This window comes from Suncus etruscus, chromosome 14 (assembly GCF_024139225.1).
Source record: "Suncus etruscus isolate mSunEtr1 chromosome 14, mSunEtr1.pri.cur, whole genome shotgun sequence".
NCBI lineage: Eukaryota > Metazoa > Chordata > Mammalia > Eulipotyphla > Soricidae > Suncus > Suncus etruscus.
In genome coordinates this window covers 66321558-66348242 of record NC_064861.1, presented here as the reverse complement: position 1 = coordinate 66348242, position 26685 = coordinate 66321558, and the positions used below count along the sequence as shown (strand labels likewise).

The 26685-nt window shown below is 40.8% G+C and overlaps 1 protein-coding gene across 1 annotated transcript in view; it reads right to left on the bottom strand.

Annotated features, from left to right (window-relative positions):
* Positions 1–26685, bottom strand: part of PMFBP1 (polyamine modulated factor 1 binding protein 1) — a 48692-nt gene that overhangs the window by 10675 nt on the left and 11332 nt on the right. The window contains 12 exon segments of the mRNA XM_049787429.1: positions 15–179; positions 8705–8842; positions 9083–9250; positions 9922–10075; positions 10222–10411; positions 10711–10933; positions 15402–15559; positions 15669–15795; positions 18752–18859; positions 19802–19972; positions 21088–21309; positions 24227–24481. Coding sequence (XP_049643386.1) covers positions 15–179; positions 8705–8842; positions 9083–9250; positions 9922–10075; positions 10222–10411; positions 10711–10933; positions 15402–15559; positions 15669–15795; positions 18752–18859; positions 19802–19972; positions 21088–21309; positions 24227–24481 — 2079 coding nt within the window.

Sequence of the window (26685 nt, the reverse complement as noted above, 5' to 3'; positions counted from 1 at the left end):
TGGGTATGGCCCACCTTCTCCAGGGTCAGTGCCAGCTCTTCCTTGCAAGCTGCCGACTTTCGGCACAAGTCCTCATGGACTTCCCTACTGATCATGTCCTGATGATTTTGCTGCTCTAGCTGCTCTGCCTTTTCCAGTTGGATCTGCATATTCTTGAAGGTCTCCTTGTAAGTGGAGATCTGTAAAGAGAGGAATCTCACTGAGGGGATGCAGAGCTATCAGGCTTTCTGGTCTCCAGAAAGGGACAAGAGTAGCCTCTTCCCCACACATCAGCCTGCAGTGCTGTGTCTGTGACAGGGTCTGACTTTCTGCCTCATTGCTAGCAAAACAAGCCAGGCTCTTCTACCCTGACTGAGATAGACAAGGACTGTGTTAAGGATCCCATTTCTGCCTCCACCACAGTCTGCTGCTCTCTCTGTGCTTTGCACCTCCAAAGGAAATCAGAAATCACTCCTGGAAGGCTTCGGGGACCACATGGGATGCCGGGAATTGATCCTGGGTCTGATCTGAGTTGGCAGCAGCAAGGCAAAAACCCTACTGCTGTGCTATCACTTCGACCCCACCTTCTAGTCTGCCTTTTAAGAACAAGAGGAAACAAAAGGGCAGGGACATGAGAAAGACAAATGTGAATGGTTCCCTCATGGCACAAAAATGTTGCCCAGAAACTTTTTAATCATTTCCATGGTTCACTCGTCATGGCAGATATACTCTGTGGAAGGACATTGTTTTCTACAGTCTTTTCTCAGGAGGCGTGTAAAAAGGCCTTGTAAAACTTTGGAATACTTTTCAGAATTACCTACTTCTCTCTTCTCTTTCTCAAGGGTTCCAGTGAGAACCAAACCAAGGGAAGACCCTGTGGAGGACCCTGGATGTTTATTCAAAGGAGCCAGGTTGTGAGGAATGTGGTGGGTGCACTTGATCGCTTCTCCCCCATCTAACACCTACTAGTTGCTTGGCTCAGCCTCCTCCCTAGGGAAGCTCCTCTTGTTCCTGCCCTTCTCCATCATACACACAGGCCTTAGACTCCCATGTGTTCTTCTGGATCAACCCACCAGAGCTCAATGGGAAAAGGTAATCCTTGACAGTCACTGGACACTTGTCAAGCAGAACAGGGAAGAATTTTTTTTTTTAAATTATGAGAACAAAGATTCAAAGAAAGAGGACAAGGTAAAGTTACAGTGGAGGGAAGAATTTTTAATGACAAAATTGCACAGATATTTATGATTTTTCATGTGTACATTGTTTCAAAACCAATCCCTTTACCAGTTTCACTAGCTTCCACCAATGTCCCCAGTTTCCCTTTCTACCTCTTTGGGGATGAACTGACTGTATAATTCTTGAAATGTGTTTTTAAAAATTAAAGTCTGGGATATACAGGAAAAAAGACCTTGCATAATGTTGACTCTAGTTCAATCCCTAGCGCCACAAATGGCTCCTTAGCATTGCTAGGAGTGATCCCTGAGCACAGGGCTAGTAAAAGTCCTGAGAACTGCTGTGTTGGCTTCCAAATAAAATCAAGCCAAAAATCAAACGACTGAAAATCTATGGGGTAGGTGTCTTAATCTTGGAAATGGATATTTATGGAATAGCTAAAAACAATTGGGATATAAAATGAAAGGATCTTGATTCTGTCATTCATTTAATTTCCCCAAGCCTCATTTTTCTTTTCTCCAAATTAGAATGAATTTAAGTGCTTTATAGTTTTGCTGTGATCATTGAATAAAATTCTGCATTTAAGAAGAGATCTGCTAAGGATATGTAGTACTTCTCTCTGAGCTCTGATCATGATCACATTATATACTTAGTCATATTATTACATGAGGACAGAGTTCTTCTAACTAGAAGCAGCATATGCTGACTTTTGTACTTTTGGAATTCAAGAATTTGTATTTTCCATGTAGGGCATATACACAGAAACATAGTCTTTGGGCGTTTTCTTAGTAACTGCTCAGTACTTGGTCTTTGTGATCTTTCCTGAATGACATTTTGATTATCTTTGACTATTGGTATTAGTAAACTAATTATGACCCTGTATTTACATGTTGGAGGGTCTTGTCAAAATAAAGTACATTCTAGGTGAGAACTCTGAAAGACATGTACTTAAAAATGGTCTTTTTATTCATGCAGCACTATCACAATCTCCAAAATCTGGAAACAACCCAAATGTTGAAGAATGAATGACTGGATAAAGAAATTGTGGTACGAGGGAAATGGAAAGCCTGTCTAGAGTACAGGCGGGGGTTGGGTGGGGAGGAGGGAGATTTGGGACATTGGTGATGGGAATGTTGCACTGGTGATGGGTGGTGTTCTTTACATGACTGAAACCCAAACACAATCATATATGTAATCAAGGTGTTTAAATAAAATAAAATATATTAAAAAAAAGAAATTGTGGTACGTATAATAATAGAATACTATTTAGCTATAAGAAAGATTAAATTATGCAACTTTCTGTCACATGGAAGGTTCTGGAGATTATGCTGAGTGAAGTTAAAGGGAGAGGACATACACAGAATGATCTCTTTTATATGATGAATATAAAGATGCAAAGTAGGGTAATAACGAATTCCCTAAAGCAACAGAAACTGAGAAGGGCTCTTCAGTAAGCAGCTTACCATAGGAGGGACGAAGGAGGAGGCATTGGGGTAATGGTGGAGGAAAGAGGATACACTGAGGGAGGGGATGTTATGCATGAAACTCTATCTTTAACAGTATTGTTAGCCACAGCATGTGTATGTGTGTGTGTGTGTGTGTGTGTGTATATATATATATATATATATATATATATATATATATACACACACAGACAGACAGACATATATATATATATTGTTGAAGGGAAGTTGAAACTGTGGTAGGATTGGTGTTGTAATGTTTTTTTTTTCGGCGCCGGGAGGAGGGAGAGAGGGAGGCAGGGAGGAGGGAAAGGGGAAGAGAAAGGGGGTACCGGGCATGGGGAGGGAGAGGGGGAGGAAAGGGGAGGGGAGCGCAGGGAAGGCGCATGCCATGGGGAGGAGGAGGAGGAGGTGTGTTGTAATATTGCATGCCTGGAGCTGGATTATAAATAGTTCTGTAACTATTTGAGTTACTTGAGTAAAATATTTTTTTAAAAAGGGTCTTTTCAATAAATCAGGGGAGTCAATGGAGAAATAATAACTCACCATAAGTTCTTTTTTGGGGGGTACACCTGGCAAGTGCTTAGGGATTACTACTGGCTTTGCACTTAGAAGTCACTCCTAGCAAGCTTTGGGGACCATATGGGATACTGGAGATCAAACCCAGGTCAACCATGTGCAAGGCAAACTCTCTATCCTCTATGCTATCACTCCAGCTCATCACCATGAGTCTTGACAAAAATGTCATCACATATTTGAGACACTCAAAAGTGGCAAAAAAAATCACAATGAAGTAAAATATAAGTTATGTTTCTCTTACATGAATGATTTTGTGTGGAGAAGATTCCAAAAATCTAAATGTAGACTAAGGTAAGTTATAGAATGAAGAAGTTATAATAGTTCTCATTAAAATTCTATTCTATATTTGGCTTAGATGATTTTATAGGCAAGTCTACAAATTCATGCTTGGTTTATCAGCTGTCTTATGTTTTTCCCATCAGTCTCATAGATATTATTGCCAAAACATGTCCTGAATTTCTTATGTATTAATTTGGCACTCAAATCTGAATGGCAATAACCTAACTGTTCCACAATTTCCAGAGAGGGAGAGGGATCCCCATACCCCAAGTCCAGGTAGGACAAGAGATGCAGGTCCAGCAGCAATTCCAATGCAGGAAATAATCCACACATAGTTGGAAAGGAATAGCAGACCAGAAACTCACACTGCAAGCTGTTTACCCACAACCCAGTCACTCCACCATGTGGAACCACAAGCCAAGATGGCAGCTTTCCCTCCAGGCCTCCAGAGCAGTTTTTATTGGGTAAAACAAAGCTCACCCTCAAGGCGAGGGGAAAAAGCCAGATGATAAATCAATGGGGAAACATTTTTTTTAACATGTACCAAAGGAACCAATCGAGAGACATCTAATTAGAAGGCAATATGAGGACCAATCCAAAGGCCTCTACCAACAAACACCTATCAATTCTCTCAATCTATTTCAACACATCAGTAGAGTTACATTTGAAAGCTTAAATCAAATAAGCTCCTGTTCCTTTGAGGAAATCTCATAAATATCTTTTCATGGTTCTTAGAATTAAAAACCCAAAACTCATTATTACTATTTAAGAATGTTTTTTTTTTTAATAGAAATATACAGTGGTCAGAGGATATGGAGTCACCCCTACTGGTTCTTGACCCAGAGTATAGGCCTGATGTCTTCAGTACTCAGAGTAGTAGTTAATTGGGGATCATTAGGAACATAACCAGCAGTGCCTCAGTTGGGGCAGAAGTCAATGCAGGAAGAGTAAACTTAAGATTCAAGGTCCTGTGCTTGTTCGTCATGTGCTCCATCACTTAACTCATCTTCCTAGCCCCAAACCCAGTTTCATAACAGAGGCCTCAGTGTCTGCATCTGTCTATCTTATTTATACCATCCTGTCTTCTTATATCACTTTAGTCATAATGGCCTCATTTCACTTCTTGAATGTGCCACATACTATAAATAATATTTATGATATCCATGATATATACTCAGTACTTATGTTAGGAGTAAAGGAATAGGTTGAAATGAGAATCTATTGATTTTATCCTCTATATTACATATTTAAGGAGAAATATGAGATAATTAACTCAGTGACTACTGAGGAAAAAAACATTTGGTGGGACAGGAGTGATAGTACAGCAGGTAGGGCATTGGCCTTGTATGCAGCTGAATTGGCTTCAATCTCCAGTATCCCATATGGTTCTCTGAGTGTGCCAGGACTAATTTCTGAGTGTAGATCCAGGAATAATAAGGCAAGTGCCTCGTGAACCACCTACTTCCCTCCTATCTGAGTGCTACTCAAAAAAACTAACCAAATAAACAGAAAATCATTTTGTACTTCAAATACTCCAAAATTTGTATTGATTAAAACATTTAGTAACTGGGTAAATAAATGGAAGAAGCTTGGTGAAGGATAGCAGTGTGATAGATCATGGAATCTCATCCTGAATCTGATGGATTCTACCAGTGCTAAGTGCAAGGGAAGAATGCTACTGCTGAACATTATAGGTACTATCGAAGACAACAAGAAAAGAAAAACAAAAACTATAGATACACAAAGGTTTAGAAAGCTGTGTTTGTTTTTTTTTTTTTTTTTGTTTTTTGTTTTTTGCTTTTTTGGGGCCACACCTGGTGATGCTCAGGGGTTACTCCTAGCTATGCACTCAGAAATCACTCCTGGCTTGGAGGACCATATGGGATGCCAGGGGATTGAACCGTGGTCCATCCTAGGTTAGCGTGTGCAAGGCAAATGCCCTACTGCTTGTGTCACCGCTCTGGTCCCAAAAACTGTGTGTTTCTTATACATTATATGATCACCTTCTTAGAAAATTCATGAGCAGCAACAGAAAAACTTTACTGATTAGGAGTACAAGATGATGTCCAAAGACAGAATCAACATATAAAAACATCTTTCAAATATTTGCACTCAACAATCAGATAAAGTTTTGATAAAAGTACTCACAAAGGTTAGCTCCACAAAACCTAAAACCACATCAAATGGGAAGAGGAAATAAACAGACATTTCACTGAGGAAGACCAATAGATGGCCAACAAGCACAAGAAAAAAATGTTCATCATCACTTATTAAGAAATCCAAATCAAGACAACAATGAGATATCATCTTAAACCAGTGAGGATGGCACATATCAAAAATAATGGGAACAATTTTTTTGGTGGGAATGTGGTGAGAAAGGGACTCTTATCCACAGCTGGTGGGAATGCTGCCTCTTCCAACTCCTATGGAAAACAGTATAGAGGGCTCTAAGTAAAGTAAGAATCAATTTACCATATGACCCAGAAATATCATTTTTGAATATATATTCGCAGGACATAAAAGATCCAAAAGGATGTATTCACACTGCTATTCATTGCAGCACACAGTACAATAGCTAAGAGTTTGAATCAGCCTTGATATCCAACAATAGACAAGTGGATTATGAAGATGTGGTACATACATACAATGGAATACTACATAGCTTTAAAGAATGACACAATCATGCAATTTTCTGCAACATTGATTGAATTATTGATTGATGAATATTACTGAATATTGAATTATTGTTATTGAAGGATATTATGTTAATAAAGTAAATCAGAAGAAGTATAAATAGAATGATATCACTTATATGTAGTATTTAGAATAACAGTATGAAGAAATGCAATGGTTTAACTGGGAGTTGTCTCAAATCCTCTTGACCCCAGAGTTTAGTAAGAAGGAAAGATGTTGAGTTGAGGAGCTGGAGAGATAGCACAGTGGTAGGGCATTTGCTTGCATGCGACCAACCCAGGACAGACCCTGGTTTGATCCCCAGCATCCCATATGATCCCCTGAGCCTGCCAGGAGCGATTTCTGAGCACAGAGCCAGGAGTAACCCCTGAGCGCTGCTGGGTGTGGCCCCCAAACAAAAACAAAACAAAACAACCCCTCCCCAAAAGAAATTAAATGGAGGAGAAACACAAACATAAAATAATGGGGGCCAGGGGACAAGTGTTTTTGGTGCATTTTTGGTGTTAAAAAAAGACAGAAGTACATATCCAAGCCAAAGTCAACAACAATAAATCATGAGATTCAAACTTTAACAATTGAAACTTAAAATGGGCCTGTTATATAACAGCCAATAACATAATATAATATAATATGTAATATTATATTATATTATAATATATAATTATAATATATAATATATAATTATATATTATAATATAATATAATATAATATAATATAATATAATATAATATAATATAATATAATATAATATAATATAATACAATAACATAACATAATATAAAGCCAATAACAGCTGGCAGGCGGGGGATAGGGATAGTGGCATAAGATGCACTCTGGGAACATTGGAAGAAGGAGGTAAACACTGGTGTTGAGATTGGCCCTGGTATGTCTGAAACCCAACTATGAAGAAATTGTAAATCACAATGGTTTTAATAAAATATTTGAAAAAATCTTTCTACTCTAGGGCACCCTGGGGAGGGGAAAGGTCTGAGTCCATACACTGTCAAAGGCCCAGCAGCTATACCCACATCCTGTAATTGTCACCACACCAACTGTTTAACTCCACTGTTTTACAACTAATCTTTGGTGCAGAAATACAAAACTGACAAAAAGAACTAGGTACAGCTGAAAACTCTGGGGTCTTCTTAGAGGGGAATGGGCAGCTCCCTTAGCCTTTCCATTGGCCCAGCTCCACAGATCCTGAATTTTCTGGAGTGCATAACTACATACATGAAGCATGAACCTCCAAATTCCTCAAAACTGAAATTCCAGTCGGAGCACACTAAATTAGATGTAAAGGTAGAACAGAAGACACCTAAGCTCTATGAAGTCACTAACATAGAATGCTCATTGAGCAATAAACAGCTTAGTAAACTTTCAGACAATGACTTAATGACCCTATTGTGAGATATAATAATTTCCACAAATTGCCTTTTACTGGATTTTTTTTTCATAATTCCATTACCATTTAGCTGTAAACAAGTAAATTATTTTGTGCCTGCCAAGGGGAGAGACTTGGGGGTGGGAAACTGAGGACACTGGTGGAGGGAATGTTAAACTTGTGGTGGGATTGGTGTTAGAGAGAACATTGAATGCCAGAAACAACTATATTCTGAACAACTTTGTAAACCATGTTGTTTAAATAAAGTAATAAAATTTAAAAAATAAAAAAGAAATCAGCTTTCTTATTCAGAACCAATTAATTATAAAATTATAAATTATAAAAAGAATGTTCTAGGACCAAAGTGATGGAAAAGACCTCAAGGTATATTGTCTTGACTTCAAATGGGAAATTTAAGAATTAAAACATGGAAGATTGATGAAAGAAAATTCATTTAAAACATATAATGGAACCACATTCTTGTGGCTACTTCAATTGATTCCATATGTGGAATATACTTTTTAAAAGTTGAGTTTTTAAAACACTCTAACCTCCTGATTCCCACTGCTTCTAAGCTTTAAAAAATTTATTTTTAGACACATCCACTGGTGCTCAGCTTACTCCTGGTTCTACATTCAGGAATCACTCCTGGTGGAGCTCAGATAACCATATAGGGTTCTGGGTTCTTAAACCCGAATTGACCATGTGCAAGGCAAATGTCCTACCTACTGAATTATAGCTCCAGCACTGATCCTCGCTATTTCTGAAATTAAAGTTTTTTTACCTGACATGACTTGCTTTCTTTGGAAAATATGGGGACAGGACACTTAAAATACGTAGATATTGGGCCCGGAGAGATAGCACAGCGGTGTTTGCCTTGCAAGCAGCCGATCCAGGACCTAAGGTTGTTGGTTCGAATCCCGGTGTCCCATATGGTCCCCCGTGCCTGCCAGGAGCTATTTCTGAGCAGACAGCCAGGAGTAACCCCTGAGCACCGCCGGGTGTGGCCCAAAAACCAAAAAAAAAAAAAAAAAAAAAAAAAAAAAAAAAAAAATACGTAGATATTCTGAGATATTCCCCCAGGGAACTGAGTAAAGTAATTCAGGCTTCAATTCTGAATCACATCGAAGGAGAGATTTATATCTGGTTACTCACCTCATTCTTTAGTTCTTGGATGGTTTTCTGGCTGCTGTTTAGTTTGCCCCTAGTGGCATCTAGTTGTGTAGTAATTTGTGCTACCTGCATTTTCAGAACCTCGTTTTCATCTTCCAACTTTCTCACACATTCCTTTAACTGTTTGCATAGCAAAGAACAAAGCCCAGTAGAGTGTTACCTCCAGATTTCTACAAACCTCCCCCACCTCCCTTATCCTTCCCTCACCCACAGTTTCATGCTCTTCTCTTTAGTGTCTTTGGTTTCTCCCTTCTCTGCTGTGTTCTGAGCACTCATGGTCTCTGGATCCTTCAAGACTCAGAGTGCTCATATCCAGCTCTGGATTTAGAACCCCACCTCTCCCTAACACTCTCTTCTCACCATTTTTTCCTTCCTTTTATCTTCTTCCTGGAATGCCTCAAGCTCTAGCTCTAGAAACTTTTCCTTCTCTTTGCACTTTTTCAACTGTTCCCGTTTCTCTTCCAGGGAGTTTGATGCCTCCTGAAAGTCATCTTCTAGTTTGCTCATGGCACAACCTTGCTCCCTATTCTGAGGAATTAAAGAGCAGAATGAAGACAACCTTAAACCATATTTTTGGAAGAATCATACCCTGCCTCCAAACTGCCTCCCTTTCCCAATTCCCTGTGACAATTCTGCACAGGAAAGAGCAGAAATAAATATGAGAATAACACCTTGGTTAGTTAGCAGGTATATGAAAAATGTTTCCTCTATGTCCAGTGACAGTTTTTCTTCATCCAATTAGGCAAAGCAATTTATTTTACTTATAGATCTAGTTCTACTGGCTCAACCTCACTAAGTATTTCCACATAAAGGTTCTTTAAATGTAGTAAAAAAAAAATCTTAGAACAGCACAAAGAGAATAATTAAGAGATCAAAGACTAAGTGAAACGACAAGGATAGCCTCTGATCCAAGGAGAAAGGTATTACGATTTGACTAATTATTGGGGGGGGGGGGGCTTCTGAAGTGTACCCAGGAGGCCCTGGTGAGCCTCAGCCAACAGTGTACTATCTTTCATCCACCCCCATTTCCCTTTGACTAATTTTAAAGCTTAACTCTTGAAAATGCTTATTTGTTCATTGTATCTGAAGTCTAGTGACTGGAAAATTTTGGAAAAATTGTTTGTCACAGATTGTGGAATCTTCCTGATTTGATGATCTTCAGTAAATAAGTGAACTGGTTGCCCCCTCACCCTTCATACCTTGTGTTGAACGACTTTGACATGATCTAGCAGTTCATTCATTTTTAAATCCTGATCAGACAAACTATTCTGAAGCTGTCTCTTCTCCTTATCAGAATTTTCAAGATTTCTCAAGGCCTCACAGAGTTCTGACGACAGGTCCTTTATTTTTTTCCTAACGCAAAATGGCAATATCACCTGGGCTTGTCAGTGATGGCCAGGGAAGACCATGAGAAGGCCTCTGGGAGAACCTTGCTGTCCCACTACTGTTACACTGACCACCGTGGTCCCTGATTCTCTTGAGAAGCAAGTCCCCAGTACCTGCTGCAAGAGAGTTCCTCTTCAGATATAAGCGCATCCTCCTGCAGCTTCTGGAGGTTTCTTTGTAGATCCTGGATGGTGTCTGATTTCTGCTGTTCCATGAAAATGTAGTTTTGAAGTTTCTTCTGTGTTTCCTCCAGTTTCCCTTTGGTCATCATGGCTTCCTCTTGACATTGGGCTAGATGTTGTGCTGCAGAAGGCATGAGACAAAACTGGGGGAGTGTGTGAGGACAAGGTTGCTTTTCTAAACAGAGGTGGTGTTTGTTCTGAGGGGTCACGAAGGAACAGTTGAAGGTGTGGTAACTGCCATGTGCTGTGAGGTTGGGTGGTGAGGTCTGAGAAAGCGGAGGAGGAGAAGGCAGGTTTGAAATAGGGGTCCAGGGAGTCCTGGGGTAAAGTGTGTGTGTGTGTGTGTGTGTGTGTGTGTGTCTGTGTGTGTGTGTGTCTGTGTGTGTGTGTCTGTGTGTATGTTACTGTGCGGTGCCTCACCAGCCAGCATCTGCTGCTGTTGACTTTCTTCCAAACACTCCTTCAGTCTCTGGATCTCAGCTCGAAGCACCTCACATTCGGCTGCCTTGCCCTTATCTTTCTTGGCCTTTTTGATTTCTTGCTTCTCCTCCTCCAACTCTATCTCCATCTTCATGAGGGTGTTCTGAAACTGGGTCAGTTCTTTCTCTAGCTGGTGTCGCATTTCATCTTTCTCTTGGAGGAGCTGAGGAAACCAAATTGTTCATCATGATGAAGGCCGGAGCAGTGGCCAGGGCAAAGCCAGTGTGATATTGTTCTGAGCTGTCCTGATCACTCCCTTCAGCTGGTAGAATGTGGAAGCGTCTGTAGCTTCCTACAAGTCCTGGCTGCCACCCCTGGGGTTTTTTTCAGATGAAGTCTCTGAAAATGCAAGTCAGATCTTAGTATGGCCATGATCTGGCTTCATGGTATCCAGCCACACACTAGCTTCTTTAAAACTATGATCTGATCTTTGGGTACCTAGATAATCTTTATTTGGACTCCTGCCTTCCTTGAATATTCTTGAATATTCTCCACTCTGCCTTCCTTGAATATTCTTATTCTATACTGCTACCTGGTGGCTCCCTCACTTCATTCAAATCTCTGCCTCAACACCTCAGCAGAGATGCCTTCCCTGCCCAGCCTGCTGTGAGAAACAGCTACCTGGCTCGTTCAGCAATACCCCTGCATGGCACACTCATTGCCTTGCTCATTGTCCATTTTGCCGCCCTACATGCAAGCTCTGCGAACATGATAGAAAGTGACACATTTTATATGTTCTTGGTATCTAGAACATTTAATGCTGTGGGGCTCAGAGTATTGGCTGTGTGAAGGACCAGAAAAAAGCTATTTAACCAACTGTTTGCTTCTTGTCATTTGCCTTCTTGATCCTTTCATTTTGAGGGTGGGTCTCTGCACTTTCATTTTGCAAGGTGGGTCTTTGGATACAAGACTTACAACAATGCTGGACAAATGGATGCACTAGATTACTTTTTTGTTAGTTTACACCCTGTTACCCAAAACAAAAAGATCCCCCCAACTTCCTCTTTCTTTTCATCAAGCCCTTTGACTTTTTCTTCTTTATTTTTGGGTCACACCAGGTGATGCTCAGGGGTTACTCCTGGCTATGCACTAAGAAATAGCTCCTGGCTTGGGGGTGCCATATGGGATGCCGGGGGATCAAACCAAGGTCTGTCCTAAGTTAGCATATGCAAGGCAAACACCCTACTGCTTGTGCCACCACTCTGGCCCCACCCTTTGACTTGTTAAAGTCCACTTGGATCTCACCCAACCTTCCCCCTCTTCGTTGATCTATAAAGAGATTTCAGTTTGGCTGAGAGAGAGCGGGGAGAGAGAGAGAGAGAGAGAGAGAGAGAGAGAGAGAGAGAGAGAGAGAGAGAGAGAGAGACACCATGAGGTGACAAGCAAACTGAATCCATGATTCTTTCATTACTGGTTTGGTTTATTAATCCTATTAATTTATTATTTAAGTTATCTGTTAATTTATTAAGACGCTCCCTGCTTCAGACTCATTCACCTGGAGTTAGAAATATGGTGTGTGGACACCTCCCCTCCAACATGGACTGGAGCAAGCTACTGGACTCAGCTCCTGAAGGACCCCAAACTCGAGGACACTACCTGAACTGTACTGCTGCAAATCATTTCTCAATCTCAAGAAGACCACAGCATGGGATGAAAATATGCCCTGGATATCATCCCCACAGATATCTATATGTTCTATGTATGTTTGATTCTGCTTAACATGAAATTCTAGAAGAAAAGTCTAGCTGGGATAAAATAGCACAGGCCAAAACCAGGGCACAGAGACTGTATAGCCTGCCATTTCTACCAACAGAATGAATTCTACCAATCAATGCACCAACAATATAATATGGCATCATTCCTTTTGCATAGGCACATTATAATGGGAATTTTTTTATATAGACAAGCTCTTATCTACTAGGGATAAGAATTCATAAATTTTAAAATACAGGTGCACCTCACACCCTGAACACTTGTCATGAGAACTCAACTTAGACCACATGAGATAGGACATCAACTGTCCAACCCTGAACCCTGGATCCCAACCTTACAACTGACACAGTTCCATGCACCAGCACCAGGAATCAAATTTCCCCCAGGGGAGTCCCTAATACCACTTGTGCCAGGCTAGGTACAAAGAAACGACAAGGGAACAGCAACAACTTGATCTAAGGCCAGGCTCCCCAATTTCATCACTTAATGGTGAGATGAAATCAGAAGGCACTCGGCCCTTTGACCTGTGTAAAAACCAAGATCACTAAATCAGAAGACTGACTGCAACAATTGTGACTGAGAAGAACTTCTGGAACCATAAAGAAAGACTCTATCTTAGATTTCAGCCTGGGACCTGTGCAAAAACCAAGATCTCTAATTACAGAAGACTGTCCTTGTCAACCACAACTGAGCAGAACATTTCCTGGCACCATTAAAAAACCCCCAAAAACCTTGGGGTTTGATAATGAGCATGGCCATAGCCTATAGTTGATCCTAATACAGTGTGATTCAAGGATGGAGAAACCCTGTATCTATTAGGCCAAGGGAATTTCCTCTCTAATTTCCCCAATTACTGTGCATACCCCCCAAAAAAACCCAACAACAACAAACCAACAACAACTTGCCACATCAGCCCCCTCCTATTTTTCTTTTCTCTTATAATTTGGTGTGGTTTTGTCTTTGATCTTTCTTCTTTTAAATTTATATTTATAGCTTCTATACATGGGCATATCCCTGCTTTTATTCCCAACAAAACCATAGAACACAAATCAGCTTGTTCTGCCTCTTAAATTCATAAAAAAGTGGATGTATGAGGGGCAAGCAGCCTCATGAACACTGAGTTGAAATAAAAAAAGATCATCTCTAAATACCCAACCCAAAGTCAACAACAATAGAATCAAGAGACCCAAGCTACAACAAGCTATACACAAAAGGGACTTGTTACACTAGCTGTCCAGGGGCTAAGGGTGGAGACAGGGCAAGCATGCTGAGAACAGGTTTGGAGGGAGGTCAACACTGGTGATGAGAATTGTCCTAACTAACTGTCACTATGAATCTTAACTATAACTGTGAAAGACTTATAATTCACAGTGGTCTCAATAAAAAATGGTGTGTGGGACAATTTCACAACTGACATCTGAACAAAGACCCAGGGACCTACGGAGACCCCAAAGATGCTTAGTGACTTCATCCTCTGGTGGATAATCACTATGAAGGCCCCCTCAAGCTGGACTAAACATGCAGTGCCCTTCACTGGAACATTGGTGCACATGATCCCCATTCTGAATGGCTTCATATTTCTCTGGTCCATCTACCTGTACTACTTGTTCTGGACTGTACATGCCAGGCTCCTTAGAGATTTTCCCATGCACATGCTCCAAGAGGGGAAGGGTGCCTTCCCAGTGGTGATAAGTTCTCCATCTAAAGGCCGATGCCCACCACCTTTCTTCTACCAAAGGTGTTTTTGTGTGAGGACCTCATCCCCACTTGCAAACAGATAATTATGTAGCCAACTCTAGTGGTTTAATATTAGTTTGCACAGTTCCAGGGAAATGCATAATGTTGTTAGATTTTTAATGGTTCTCAGCTATCCTAGTAAATGGCTGTGATGCTTGATTGTGTATGTTATTTAGCAACTTATTCTCAAATTATGTCTGCAAAAATTTTCTAATGTCTTTGCCCACAGAAGTCTATGGAAAAGGAACTTGGACACTCTTATTATAGACTTATTATAATGAACATTCTAAGAATGTTTTAGCAAACTTATTTTCAAACTGTAGAAATGTTCTTGTGATTTTGTTTAAAGAAGTTTATGGAAAAGGAATTTGGATGCTATAGACATGTATTACAGTGTTTGGTATAAGAATGTTTAAGATTTTTTAAATTAAGTATATCTGCAGAAAGGTTCTAATGTTTATGTTCAGAAAAGTCTATGAAAAACTTTTGTGATAAGTATACGACAAGAATATGGAAAAAGCTGATTGTTTTGAGAAGGATATATCCACAATCTAACGTATGACGCTTTTTACAGCCAAGTCTACCCTCACAAGCTGTGATTCCTAGGAATTAGAAAATTTCTTTACCACTTTACTTACTGCTAAAGGATTTTTTTATGTTCCCCAACTTTTATTGTGCCTATATAAATTAACAGCCACTTTGGGGTTCCTGCATTTTTGAATTTTCAAAAGTACAGAACAAAACTTATCTGGTTCTACTCAATCTTTTGAACAGAAAAGGGTGAATTGTTAGTTTGCACCCCACTTTTACCCAAAACAAAACCATTCCCCTAAACTTCCTCCTTTTCACCAAGCCTTTTGATTTGTTAAAGTACACCTAGATCTCACTCACCCGCCCACCCCCGTTAATTAATAAAGAGGTTTTGGTTTGGTTTGGCACCAGAGAGAAACCATAAGGTGAGAAGTGAACCTGACTCCATGATTCTCTCCTGACTATTAATTCTTCGGCTGCTTCAGCCCCATTCACCCAGGGTTGGGAATATGGTGCAAGGGGTGATTTCACACTTCTATGAAGTAAGTTTTGGTTGGGGCAGCACAGATCCCAAATGACTGCTTTTATCCTGTTTCTACTCCTGTTCCAGTCAAAGGCTCTTCTGGGTGCTTGACTGATGATGGTCTTACCTGATCTTTCTTCAACACCAGCTTCTGGGTCTCCGTGAACTGCATCTGTAGTTCCTGCAGTCGCCGTTGTAGGCAGGTGATCTCCTGGTCCTTCCGTTCTATGTGGGCAGAGGTCTCCTCCCGCAGCCCATGCAGGTCCAGCTCAAGCTTCATCATGTCTGCCATACCACCCACCCCCAACAGAGAACTCCCTGACTCTGAAGCTCTTTGGCTTGAGCCAGAAGGCCAACTCCCCAATTGCTGCCTACCTGCCCATGGGTTGGTTACCTTTCATGATGCCTTTCTTCTGCTCTGACACGGTTTCCAGTTCCAGATTCAAGTCCTTCACCAGGTTCTTGTACTCCTCCACATGCAGGCACTGGCTGTCTTTCTGCTCCTGAAAGTGCCTCAAGATCTGGGAAGACAGAGGAGGAGCCAGCAGCAGCGGACATGGAGGGAGACTTTTCTAGAATGCTGAGAGTACAGGCAGGCAAGGCAGTAGAGAGGTCAGAGAGTAGAAGCAGGGATGGCCAGGGACTAGAGGTGTGGAAAGATGGGGGCTATATTGCTCATGGAAGTGGATTTCGTTTTAGAAGGATGACAATGTTCTGGATTTACTAATGATAATTGTCCACTGTTGCAAGTCAGCCCCTGAAGAGGTTGACTGATGGAGGGATGGAGGATGAGGCTTTTCTCTTCCAGCTCGGAGCACGAGTCTGCCACCCTGTCTAGCCAACGGTTCTGAGGTGAAACGGCGGGTAAACAGCTCGCAGTCAGTCAGGCTCGTGGAAATATTAGCTTTATTCGGTGGACAAGACTGAAGTCCAAAGACTCAGCCTCAGTTCCAGCAAAAAAGCCCCGGCCTTCCACAGACCCTTGTTTTTATCCCCCAGAGTCAGGTACCACCCAATGGTGGGATCAGATACCAACCAATGGTGGAAGCAGAATCAGGTACTACCCTAGGGTGGGGGCAGAATGCCAGGTACACCCTAGGGTAGGGCACAATCACCAATCAGTTTAGGGTGAGTAACATAGTAATCCCCTAAAATATTTACATACACAACAGTCCACTTTTCTGACCAGACTGAGTACCAGGGAATGTGTCTTTTTTTAAAGATATTTTTAATTTTTTTATTTTGATCATATCGACTTACATATCTTTCACAGTAGTATTTTAGGTACATATTAACATTGAATCAGGGGAATACCCATCGCCAAGTTTGTCCTCCCCCCATCCCCATTTCCTTCCTGCAACCCATATCCCCCACCATCACCCCCCGGGCTGCTAGAGTAGGTGGTCCCCTCTTTGTCTAGCTTACTATTAGTGATCATATATCTATTTGGTCATGGTACCCTCCCTTGTTTCCCCCTCTATTTGAGAGGCGAAGCTAGATAATTCGAGTTATGTGGTTTTGTTTGAAGGAAAGAAGAGCATTAGAATGGGGGTAAAAATAAATAGATAGATACATAAATTAAAAAAATCAAATAAGCTGAAAATGGGCGGAGTCCTTCTAGAGGCTTTCAACCTCAGTTTGAGAGAGGACATGAAAAAGGTAATTGAAACACTAAACCAAAATCCTCATTAAAAGACACATTCCCATGTGTCTTTTAATGAGGATTTTGGTTCAGTTGGTTTTGGGGTCATGTCCAGTGGTGTTCAGGGCTTACTTCCAGCACTGTGCTCAGATATTACTCTTGGCAGTGTTTATAGGACCATATGCAGAACTGAAAAACTGAACTGGGATCAGCTTGCATGCAAGGCAAATGTCTTAATCATTGTTAAGATTTTTCCTCTGGCTTTTAAATGGAGGATTTTATGATATGCCACTGATATAGTAAAAAAAGGGATAAAAGAAAGTCTCAACCCCCACATGCAGAAAACAGGTGGAAGCAAGCCACCCTTTGTTCTTTGCACCAACAGTCTTTTATGGAGTTTGAACTGTGCCAGGCTCAGCCTAAGGTCCTGGAGTGATAGTACAAATAGCACAGACACTATCTCTGCCTCACAGAGTTGACTGTGAGTTGGTGCCACAGTATAGAGTAAGTAGCAACTTCCTGTGTTTTGGTTATGATATTGGTAAGTGCCATAGGAGAACAGAAAGAGAACAGAGTGGAGGGTATTTTTTGCTTTTGGGTTATATCTAGAGGTGCTCAGGGTTTACTCTGGTTCTTAGCTCAGGATCACACTTGAAGGGGATCAGAAACTAAAATGTGCGAGATGCCTTACTTGCATTATTTACTGCCTTTGCAACCTCAGGGGGTGTTATTTGAAATAGGCTATATGGGCTGGCTTCACTAAGAAGGTAGACTAAGAAGGTATGCTTTCTGACACCCCAAAATTCAATATTGATTCCTTTATTTATCCAACCTCCTGGCATAAGAAAGTTTTGGAAAGAGATCTTTGCTTCCAACAACCCCTAAGCCAAGAGGAGTTCTGGGAATGCTTGTATATGTTGTTTTTCCTCTTTGCCAGCTTCCATTGCTGTTTTAGCATCAGCTGGTTTGATGACAAGCAAAACTTCCCCTGTGTTGCTTTATACCTCAAGGTAAGGCATGATTGACTTCCAGAGGGAGGCAGAGTTCTAACTAGGTTTGACAGGTGATGGCACAAACCTTGTTGTTTATTTATATGGTTTAAAAACATTTATGATTAGAATCACCAAATTTGAATGGTCTTCTCTAAGTTTTCTATTTTTCAATTTTTTTTTTGTTTTTGGGCCACACCCGGCATTGCTCAGGGGTTACTCCTGGCTGTCTGCTCAGAAATAGCTCCTGGCAGGCACGGGGGACCATATGGGACACCGGGATTCGAACCAACCACCTTTGGTCCTGGATTGGCTGCTTGCAAGGCAAACACCACTGTGCTATCTCTCCGGGCCCTCTATTTTTCAATTTTAGGCAGAAATAAAACATTTGGTTTGTGCACTTTAGAAAAAGAACAAATTTGTCTGTCTTGTTTGGGTTTATTTACTATTATAAGCAAGTTAAGAGGACAGAGCCCAAATTTATTATTGCCACTTGTTGGGGATAAACATACATTATACACAGCATTCTTTTGTTTTTGGGCCATACCTGGCAGTGATCAGGGGTTACTCCTGGTTCTGTACTCAGAAATCGCTCCTGGAAGGCTCAGGGGACCATATGAGAGCTAGGAATTAAAAATGGGTCTTTCCCAGATTGGCTGACTGCAAGGCAGTGGCTCTACCGCTGTGCTATCACTCCAGCTCCATATTTGCAGTATTCTTATGATAGGGCAACTAAGGACCCACAGTATAGAATGGGGGAGAAAATAAGCAAGAAAACTCAGAATCTAATTCTCTAATTTAACATGGTTGGACCTTACCAGGAAAAAAGAAACATAGTTCACTCACCTTTTTTATGTCTTCATAATCTTCTGAGGAGTTAGGATGTCTGTTGACTGCTGTATATGAAGCAAATTCTGCTTGTAATTTTATTAGAGCCTCTTCACGTTCCAGAACCTGCAACATAGATCAGCTGTGTTGAATGAGCCAGCAATGTTCTTAGTACAAGTGTTATTATTTTATTGTTGTTGTTGCAGGTTTCCATTTATTAGCCAAATTTTGCTGTAACACTATGTAACTCATCACACACTTTTGAACTGGGAACTTCTCCTGTGTGGTACACAGAAGATGTTCCCAAATGTACATAAAATTTTCCTATGGAACAGATATTGGTTTGTCTTGATGTTGAGGAACAGATACTGTTTGGCCTTCTCTCGTAGTACAGAGATGTTTCCATATTTACATAAACTTTGCATGAGGAACAGATATTGGTTTGTCTCGAGTCTAGCTGGATCCCATTAAGGACTCTCTCCTGGACCTCTATGTGGCACAGTGTCTGAGGCAGAAGGTTCTTAGAAAATTGTGGTGAAAAGATTTACCTAATCTATAAGAGGATGAGACCCAAAGTTCAAGTATTCAAAAAGAATGTTTCTTCAAAGTATGTGAATGTGTGCTTTTTGGGAAACAAAACAAAAATCCAAAATATCAGAAACAAACTATGAACGTTTTATTAGTTGTTGAAAATACTTCACATGAAACTGAAATCCAGGGTGACAATCTCTTCACTTATTCTCCCTAGTCTCAAGTCACTAAGGGGTATGTTAACTGAGAGGTAGTATCTGGTTAGCACTTATAGTCAAAGACTTCAAAGTAGAACTGAATTGTACACAGGATTCTTGAATTTAAGGATATCCACATACTCCTTACAAAGCTGCTTAATCTTTTAACTTGACTGCATATTATTTTATACATTGTCTAACAATTTGCATTAATTAATTTTTGGATTAAACTCAACCATGCTCAAGGACTCTGTGCTAAAAGGATCACTCCGGGAGGTGCTTTGGAGACCATGGTTAAATACATTAATATAGAAGCTAGAGAGATAGTACAGTGACTTACCAAAGCATTGCTACAGGCTAGTTTATTTCGGAGTTGCTGGATGAGATCGTCCTGCTCAGAGATCTTTTGCCACACTTCTGACAGGCCTTTCAGTGAATCCTGATGCTCTTGAGTCAGGCAGATTGATGTGGAAACCTGCAGCTTGGAGTCATCACCTTTGTTCTTAGGCTCCTGGGATAGTTCCAAAGAATGGGTTGGTACATTTAGTTTAGCTTCAGAACACCATCATTATGATGTAAGATGACACCCTGCTATTAACCCGAAACAAAGGGTTTTGGGGTTGGAAATACAGTGTGCGGGGTGACCTCACAACTCTGGGGTTTTATCTTATACTATGGAACATAGTGTAAAAGTTTATGTTTATAGATGTACTATGTAGTCCTTAACAGAAGGGAAAGAAAAAGACAATAAGTTTATCTACTTGGTAAAAAAAAGTTCTTATAGTTCCTACAAGAATCCACTGGAAAACCAGTATTTCATCTTAACCTACCAACTCAAGTTTCTTCCATGAGAGTCTGTTAATAAGTTTTTTCTAGAATCCTCCCAGGAATACTTTATACAGATTTGCATGTGCTCACTCACATGCATATATAAATATGTCACTAATTATATACACACAAGCATTCATTAATAAAAGCATGATTAATTAAATGGTTATAAGATTTCATTCACAAAACCAATTTGAATCATAATTTATCTAGGAATAAATTTAGCAAGAAATATGAACTCTATTAAGAAAAGTGTAAAATCTCAGTGATTCAATTAAAACGTATTAATTACAAGAGAAAAGTGTTAAATCTTAGTGAAGGAAACATAAGGAAATATGAATAAAAACAAAATCATGTCATGACAAGCATGTCATGTTTTCAATTATTTTCCAAATCGAAATTTTTCAAAAGTCTATGCAAATCTAAATCACCAAGAAAAATATACACAAAAATGGCCAAGACATATTTTAAAGCAAAGCACTATGAAGAAGGATCTCCCCTAAAAGAAGCTGTCAGGATAGTTATTATTAGTCAGTAAAATACTGACCATGTTACAGGAACTGACAAGCACAGTCATTTGGGCATTGGGATGAACACAGTATATACTGACCCTTAAAAAGCAATCTTCTAGGAGACACAAAGCAGGAAGTACAAAGGCCTAGAGCTACAATATTCATGGGAAAGAATGACATCTGGGTGAAAGGTGGTGTCTGGAGGAAGAGGTGAGCCGACAACGCTGACAAGCTGGGCACAGGTCTGTGTGTGCTCCAGGGCCAAACACCATGGTTCAGGTCCTACCTGGTTGGCTAGCCCGCTGAGTTCCCCTTCTAGCATCTTCACTTGGCATTCCAGTAATTCAATGTTGCTCAGGGAAGCCTGATACTTATCCCTGTAGAGGTTTAAGCTCCTTTCCAAGGAAAGGATCCTGTCCCCGGCTAAGGCAAGCTGCTCTTCTGCCAAAATGAGCTTCTCCCCCGTGTTGTTGTTGTGATTCCCCATTTCCTCTTCATAAAGGATCACCTGTTGGGGCAGGAAGGACAGCATGCTCAGGCCGCAGAAGTCTCTGGCAAGGAAAGGCTTAAATGGAAAGAGCCCGTGCAGGTATGTCTTTTATCTCCTCAAGAAATTCAGGAAGCTACAAGCTGAAAAGTGTCTTATCAGAATGCTAATCATTAACAACTCAAAAATTATTTTTACTAGATGATTACACCCTTAGAACTAGAAGTCATATCTATATCCTATTTTGCCTGGCTTGTATAAGAACTTAATAACAACTTGGTGAATAGAAATGAAGGTGTATAGTTTCAAGGCTAAGGGCTTGAAACACCAACTTTCTCTCTCTCTCTTTTTTTTTTCTAGTATTCTCCAGAGGCCTAATTTAGAATCGTCCCAGCCCCTCAGACACACAGGCCCCATCAGTCAGGATCCCTAGAGATGGTGCCAGAACATGACCTGTAACCCCTCTGGGATTTACACAATCCTTATTTAGACTCCTTTTCTTCTTTATCATTTAATTAGCCCACCAACTGACAGTTATTTGTTGAAAGCTTGAAAGCACTGTGGGCAATAAGGGGGTATAATACATCAGCCCCTCCCTCAAAGAGTTTACAAACTTAAATTGGAGGAGATAAGAAGTCAAAGTAGCAAACAGTTGCATCTAGTTGAGTCTGTAGACATGTAGGCTTGAATTGTACAGAGTGGAGGATTTGGGAGCAGGAAGGTCATCCGGGAGGACTTATTTTGGCTCTAATAACCTGGCACAGAAGCCTAAGAGAACTCCTTCTTCTGGCCAAAGGTAATTATGTTGGCTGGCTGCCAACTGAGGATTTTGTTTTTTAGGAAAGAATCATCTAGTTTGAGTTGTTTATTAGGCAAGGGTAAGAGCTGAAGAACAACCTATATTGAAATGTTTGGAACATCAGCTGTCTGCCCATTTCTCCTTGGCAGGCACCATGCACTGGCACCTACACTTTTCCCTCTTTACCAAAGCAGACCTTGGCAAGGGTAGTGGCAGGAGCAGCTCTTAGTCAGTGATAGGGTTGGCTGGGAGTGCTCAGAGCTATATCTCTCCCTGAGCTCGCCAGAGGAACTATATCCCAGTCACTCATGGTGAGAACCTTAAGAGCGATTTTTCCATAAGTCAAAATCCTTTGACTCACCTCCCCTGTACTAACTCACCTCCTGAACTGCCTGCCTTCATCTCTTTGTTTTAGGACTTGTGGTTGGTGCTCAACCATAGACAGAATTAGGGTGTTTATGTTTAATAATTATTGAAAGAGCATGGCCAGAATGCCTGAAATTTTATTCCAATGCTTTCCTTGTTTGGGATTTGTCAGTAATTACTTACAGTTACTTGTTGAATCTCATATTAATGCTCTCTTTCTTTCATACTAATAGAGAAGCTTAGGAGGATGACACAACTCACTACAACCTATTTTCTAGACTTCCTAGGCACTGGCTATAGCTATTATGATTAACTTTGGCCAGTAACATGTAAAGAAAAGTGTAGTTTTAGAAAGTGCTGGAAAAAGAGAGAAATGTATCTTTTTTTATATCTCCTAATGCCTATCCTGATTATATAAAACAGGGGTGTGATAGCTGGTGCTCCAGCAGCCAATGTACTCACCAAGAGAAGAAAAGCCAGGAGTTGATGATGGAGTTAAGAGATTGGATTAAGATATCTGGAGGCACATGCAGTTACCACAATAGTCCTATATCATCCAGTTTCTTTGATATGTCAAAGAAATATGTCACCTCAAGCTACCAGTTGATATTTTCTGTGAAGCAGCCAAATAGAATACCAACTAATTTGGGCTTACTTCAACCAGGCTGGATTCTCATTTAAGTTATAGCGACCAGCTTTTAACAGAGCCTGCGTCTTTGTTAAAATGTGCCTTATGTTCATAGGCTTTGTCCCAAGTTGTGCTTTGTAGGATTAACTTTTCTGTATCTCTTTCTCTCCCAGTCTTTTCTAACAAATTCTCATAAACCACAATGTTCCCATAATTCTGTGTTCTTTTAGATCCCCATAAACAACTTGGACTTAACTTTTAGGTAGTAGTGCTGCCCAAGACAATTCTTGTGTTTAAAGATTTTTACCTTTAAACACCAGGAAAGTTAAGAGCAGGGGAGGCAGCCTGTGACATTTCTTAGACCCGAGGGTTTCACTTTCGTCTCTTCCTTCTGCTCTGCTGGCCTGTTCCATAGCACCTGTCTTTCGAATTTCCTTTGGATAACATGAGACGGTAGTTCTCCACTTGAATAAATATTACCGTAGTACATGAACAGAAACCAATACCTTGCATCTACCTAATACTTATATATATATATATATATATATATACTTAGCTTAGATATATGCAAGGTATTGATTTATATAATTTATATCTATAAACACATATATACATCTATATTAATTTAAGTATATATAATATATACAATTCCAGTCTTGAAAAAGGACTAATCTGGTACCTCCAAACCTTAGATGTAGTTAATCAACTATGCAAGTGTCAGGAATTTTCATAATATCAGTGAGTTTTCCTAAAAAAAAAAAAAAAAACCAACAACAACAACAGAAAAAAAAAACAAACCCAGGTTCATTTAAAGGACTGTATATCTCGATAATCCTAAAACCTTAGGACAACAGTATAAAAATAAAGATGCTGGGTCTGCATAGTCCTAAGAGCACATGGGCACCCTGTTCCCTCCACCTGGTCCCATAAATTTGTATGGAGATCTGACCCATGACGCCATTTTGTTGCATTCCCTCTGTTTAATTTCCAAAAAATCAAAAATAAAAAGCAAGAAAGTTTATGAAGCCTCCTGGGCCACTGTGCTGTTCTTTTTCCAGAGTTCCTGGGAGCCTCCTCCAGGTGTGGCCTTATATCTTTAGGTACCAGGGCTATATGGGCCACCAGAAGGATAATTGCATCTTTACCTCATCTTCCTTCATTTTGCAGTGTTGATGAAGAAGAACCAGGTCTGAAGTCTGCTTCTGCAAGACAGACTGGTACTGCAGGAGGGAGCAGTAGGATGCCTGCAGCTCCTCTGTACGGAACTCCAGCTCCTGCTGAAGGGCCAGCAACTTTTTCTTCAGTTGTTGGAGCTGTGTCAGGTGACACTGTTTAGTAGGCTCAAACTCCACCTGTAACTTCTGCAATGATAATGGTTACTCTTGACTCTGTCCTAGTGACTGAATGTACCAGATAGGCTTGCGGTTGTTCCTAAACGTGCATTTAAAATTTTTTTTGGTTTTGGCCCAAACCATGCTGTCTGCACTCAGAAATCACCCCTGGTAGTCTTAGGGTACTATATGGGATGCTGGAGATCAAACCAGGGTGGCCATTTGCAAGGTAAACACTTACCCATTGTACTTTTTTTTTTTTTTTAAACATTATTGATTGATTGGTTTTTGGGACACACCTAGCAGCGCTCAGGGATTACTCTTGGCTCTGCACTCAGAAATCGCCCCCGGCAGGCTGGGGGACCATATGGGACTCTAGGAATCAAACCGGGTCCCTCCCAGTTTGACCGCATGCAAGGCAAATCCCCACCAACGCGCATCTCTCCCACCCCCTCACTGTACTATCTTTTTGTCCCCAACATGCATTTTTTTGTTTGTGCTGAGACCACACCCAGTGGTGCTCAGGGCTTTATTTTGGCTCTGCGCTCAGGATTTATTCCTAGTGGTGCTTAGAGAACCATATTGTGTGTGGGAGATCCAGCCCTAGTTGGCTGTGTGCAAGGCCAGATCTTGCCAGCCCTATTTCATACATAAAAATTAATCATTGTAAGCATACAACTCAAAGATTGCAGCACATTTATAGAGCTATGTTACCATCATTATGTTTAAGTTTTAGAACACTTCTGTCATCTGATAAAATATTTCCTTAAGGGCCAGAGAAATAGCTGCAAACGGTTGGAATCATGGTCTGTATAGCCTGGGTTTGATGCCTGGTATTCCATATGGTACCAAGATACCAAGCTGGGTGTAGTCCCTGAGCACTGCTGGCTGTGGCCTCATAAAATAATATTTAAGATCTTCATATCTATTAATAACTCTAGATTCTCTTCTAGGCTCACACATCCACTGATCTGCTTTTGCTGCTAAGGATTTGGCCTTTCTAGACACTTCATATACATGAAATTGTATGTATATGAATTTTATTTTCTTCACTAAGCATGATTTTTGGGTAGGGAAAGTTGGGCCACACCATACTCAGGGACCACTCCTGCTGGTGCTCAGGGGAACATAATTGATGCCAGGGATCATATTTGGGTCAGCTGCTTGCAAAGCAGGTGCCTTAACCCTTATAACCTCTTGGCACTGATTCTAATAATTTATTTTGTTTAGGTTTTGAATCACACCTGCTAATGCTCAGGGGTTACTTCCTAGCTCTGTGCTCAGAAATTACTTCTGGTAGACTCAGGGGATCATTTGGGATGTTGGAAATTGAACCCAGGTTGGATTCGTGCCAGGCAAATACCCTCCCCTCTGTGATATCACTCCAGTCCCCGATTCTAATGATTTTAATGTCTGTTTTCAGGGAGATGAAAGGCCACTGGGAGTCTTGTGGAGAGGGGAGACAAGATCTCCTTTAGGTGTCACAAAGGACATCAGGCAGCTCTTTTAAAAATCAGCACCCCTGCGGTTTGTTGGTGCAGTTTATGTGGGACAGTGGGAGACTGTGGTTTGTCAAGGCAGAATAACTCCAAGATGAGAAGAACTGGAGAAAGGGAATTTTAATGAGATTAATTAATAAGAGCTGGATCCCAAAGGGAGAGAAATCTCTAGAAAAGGGACTGGGGACAGCACCGAGAAGATAAGGGATGCCCATTCCGGCTCAACACCAGACACAAGAGCTGATTGTGTCAGTTCGATTTGAATTACTCTCGGCGGCTCTCACGGAAGTTTATTTCAACCTAAATGCTTCGGAAGAGCAAGGACAGGCAGAGAAAATGGACTGCTATAATCACCAGGCCAAAGAAATTCGAGACAAAGACAAGCTGAATTCAGCCGGAATTCCCAGGGCGTGTGCAGTGTGTGTGTGGGGGGGGGGGTGGGGGGGGAGTTGGCCACGCTTCTTTCTGGAGGCAAACAGAGAGGAGGTTTGTGTTTACTCTGTCTAGCTTTAATTGCCAGCCTTTATATTAAATGTTTTTCGTTAAATGCTTCCATTATTTTCAAGATAAGAATGTACTGCTCTTCCAATTTGTCAGCCAATGAGGAGGGAGCTGGGAGCAGTGCATTCATGCACACAGATGCACACCTGCACACACTTGCATATGCACACACAAACACACACAGGGGAGGTTTGCAAGAGCTATAACCTGCCTACACAGATGAGCTGGGCAGTGGTGGGCTACTTGAAAAACAAAAAGACAGAATCATAAATA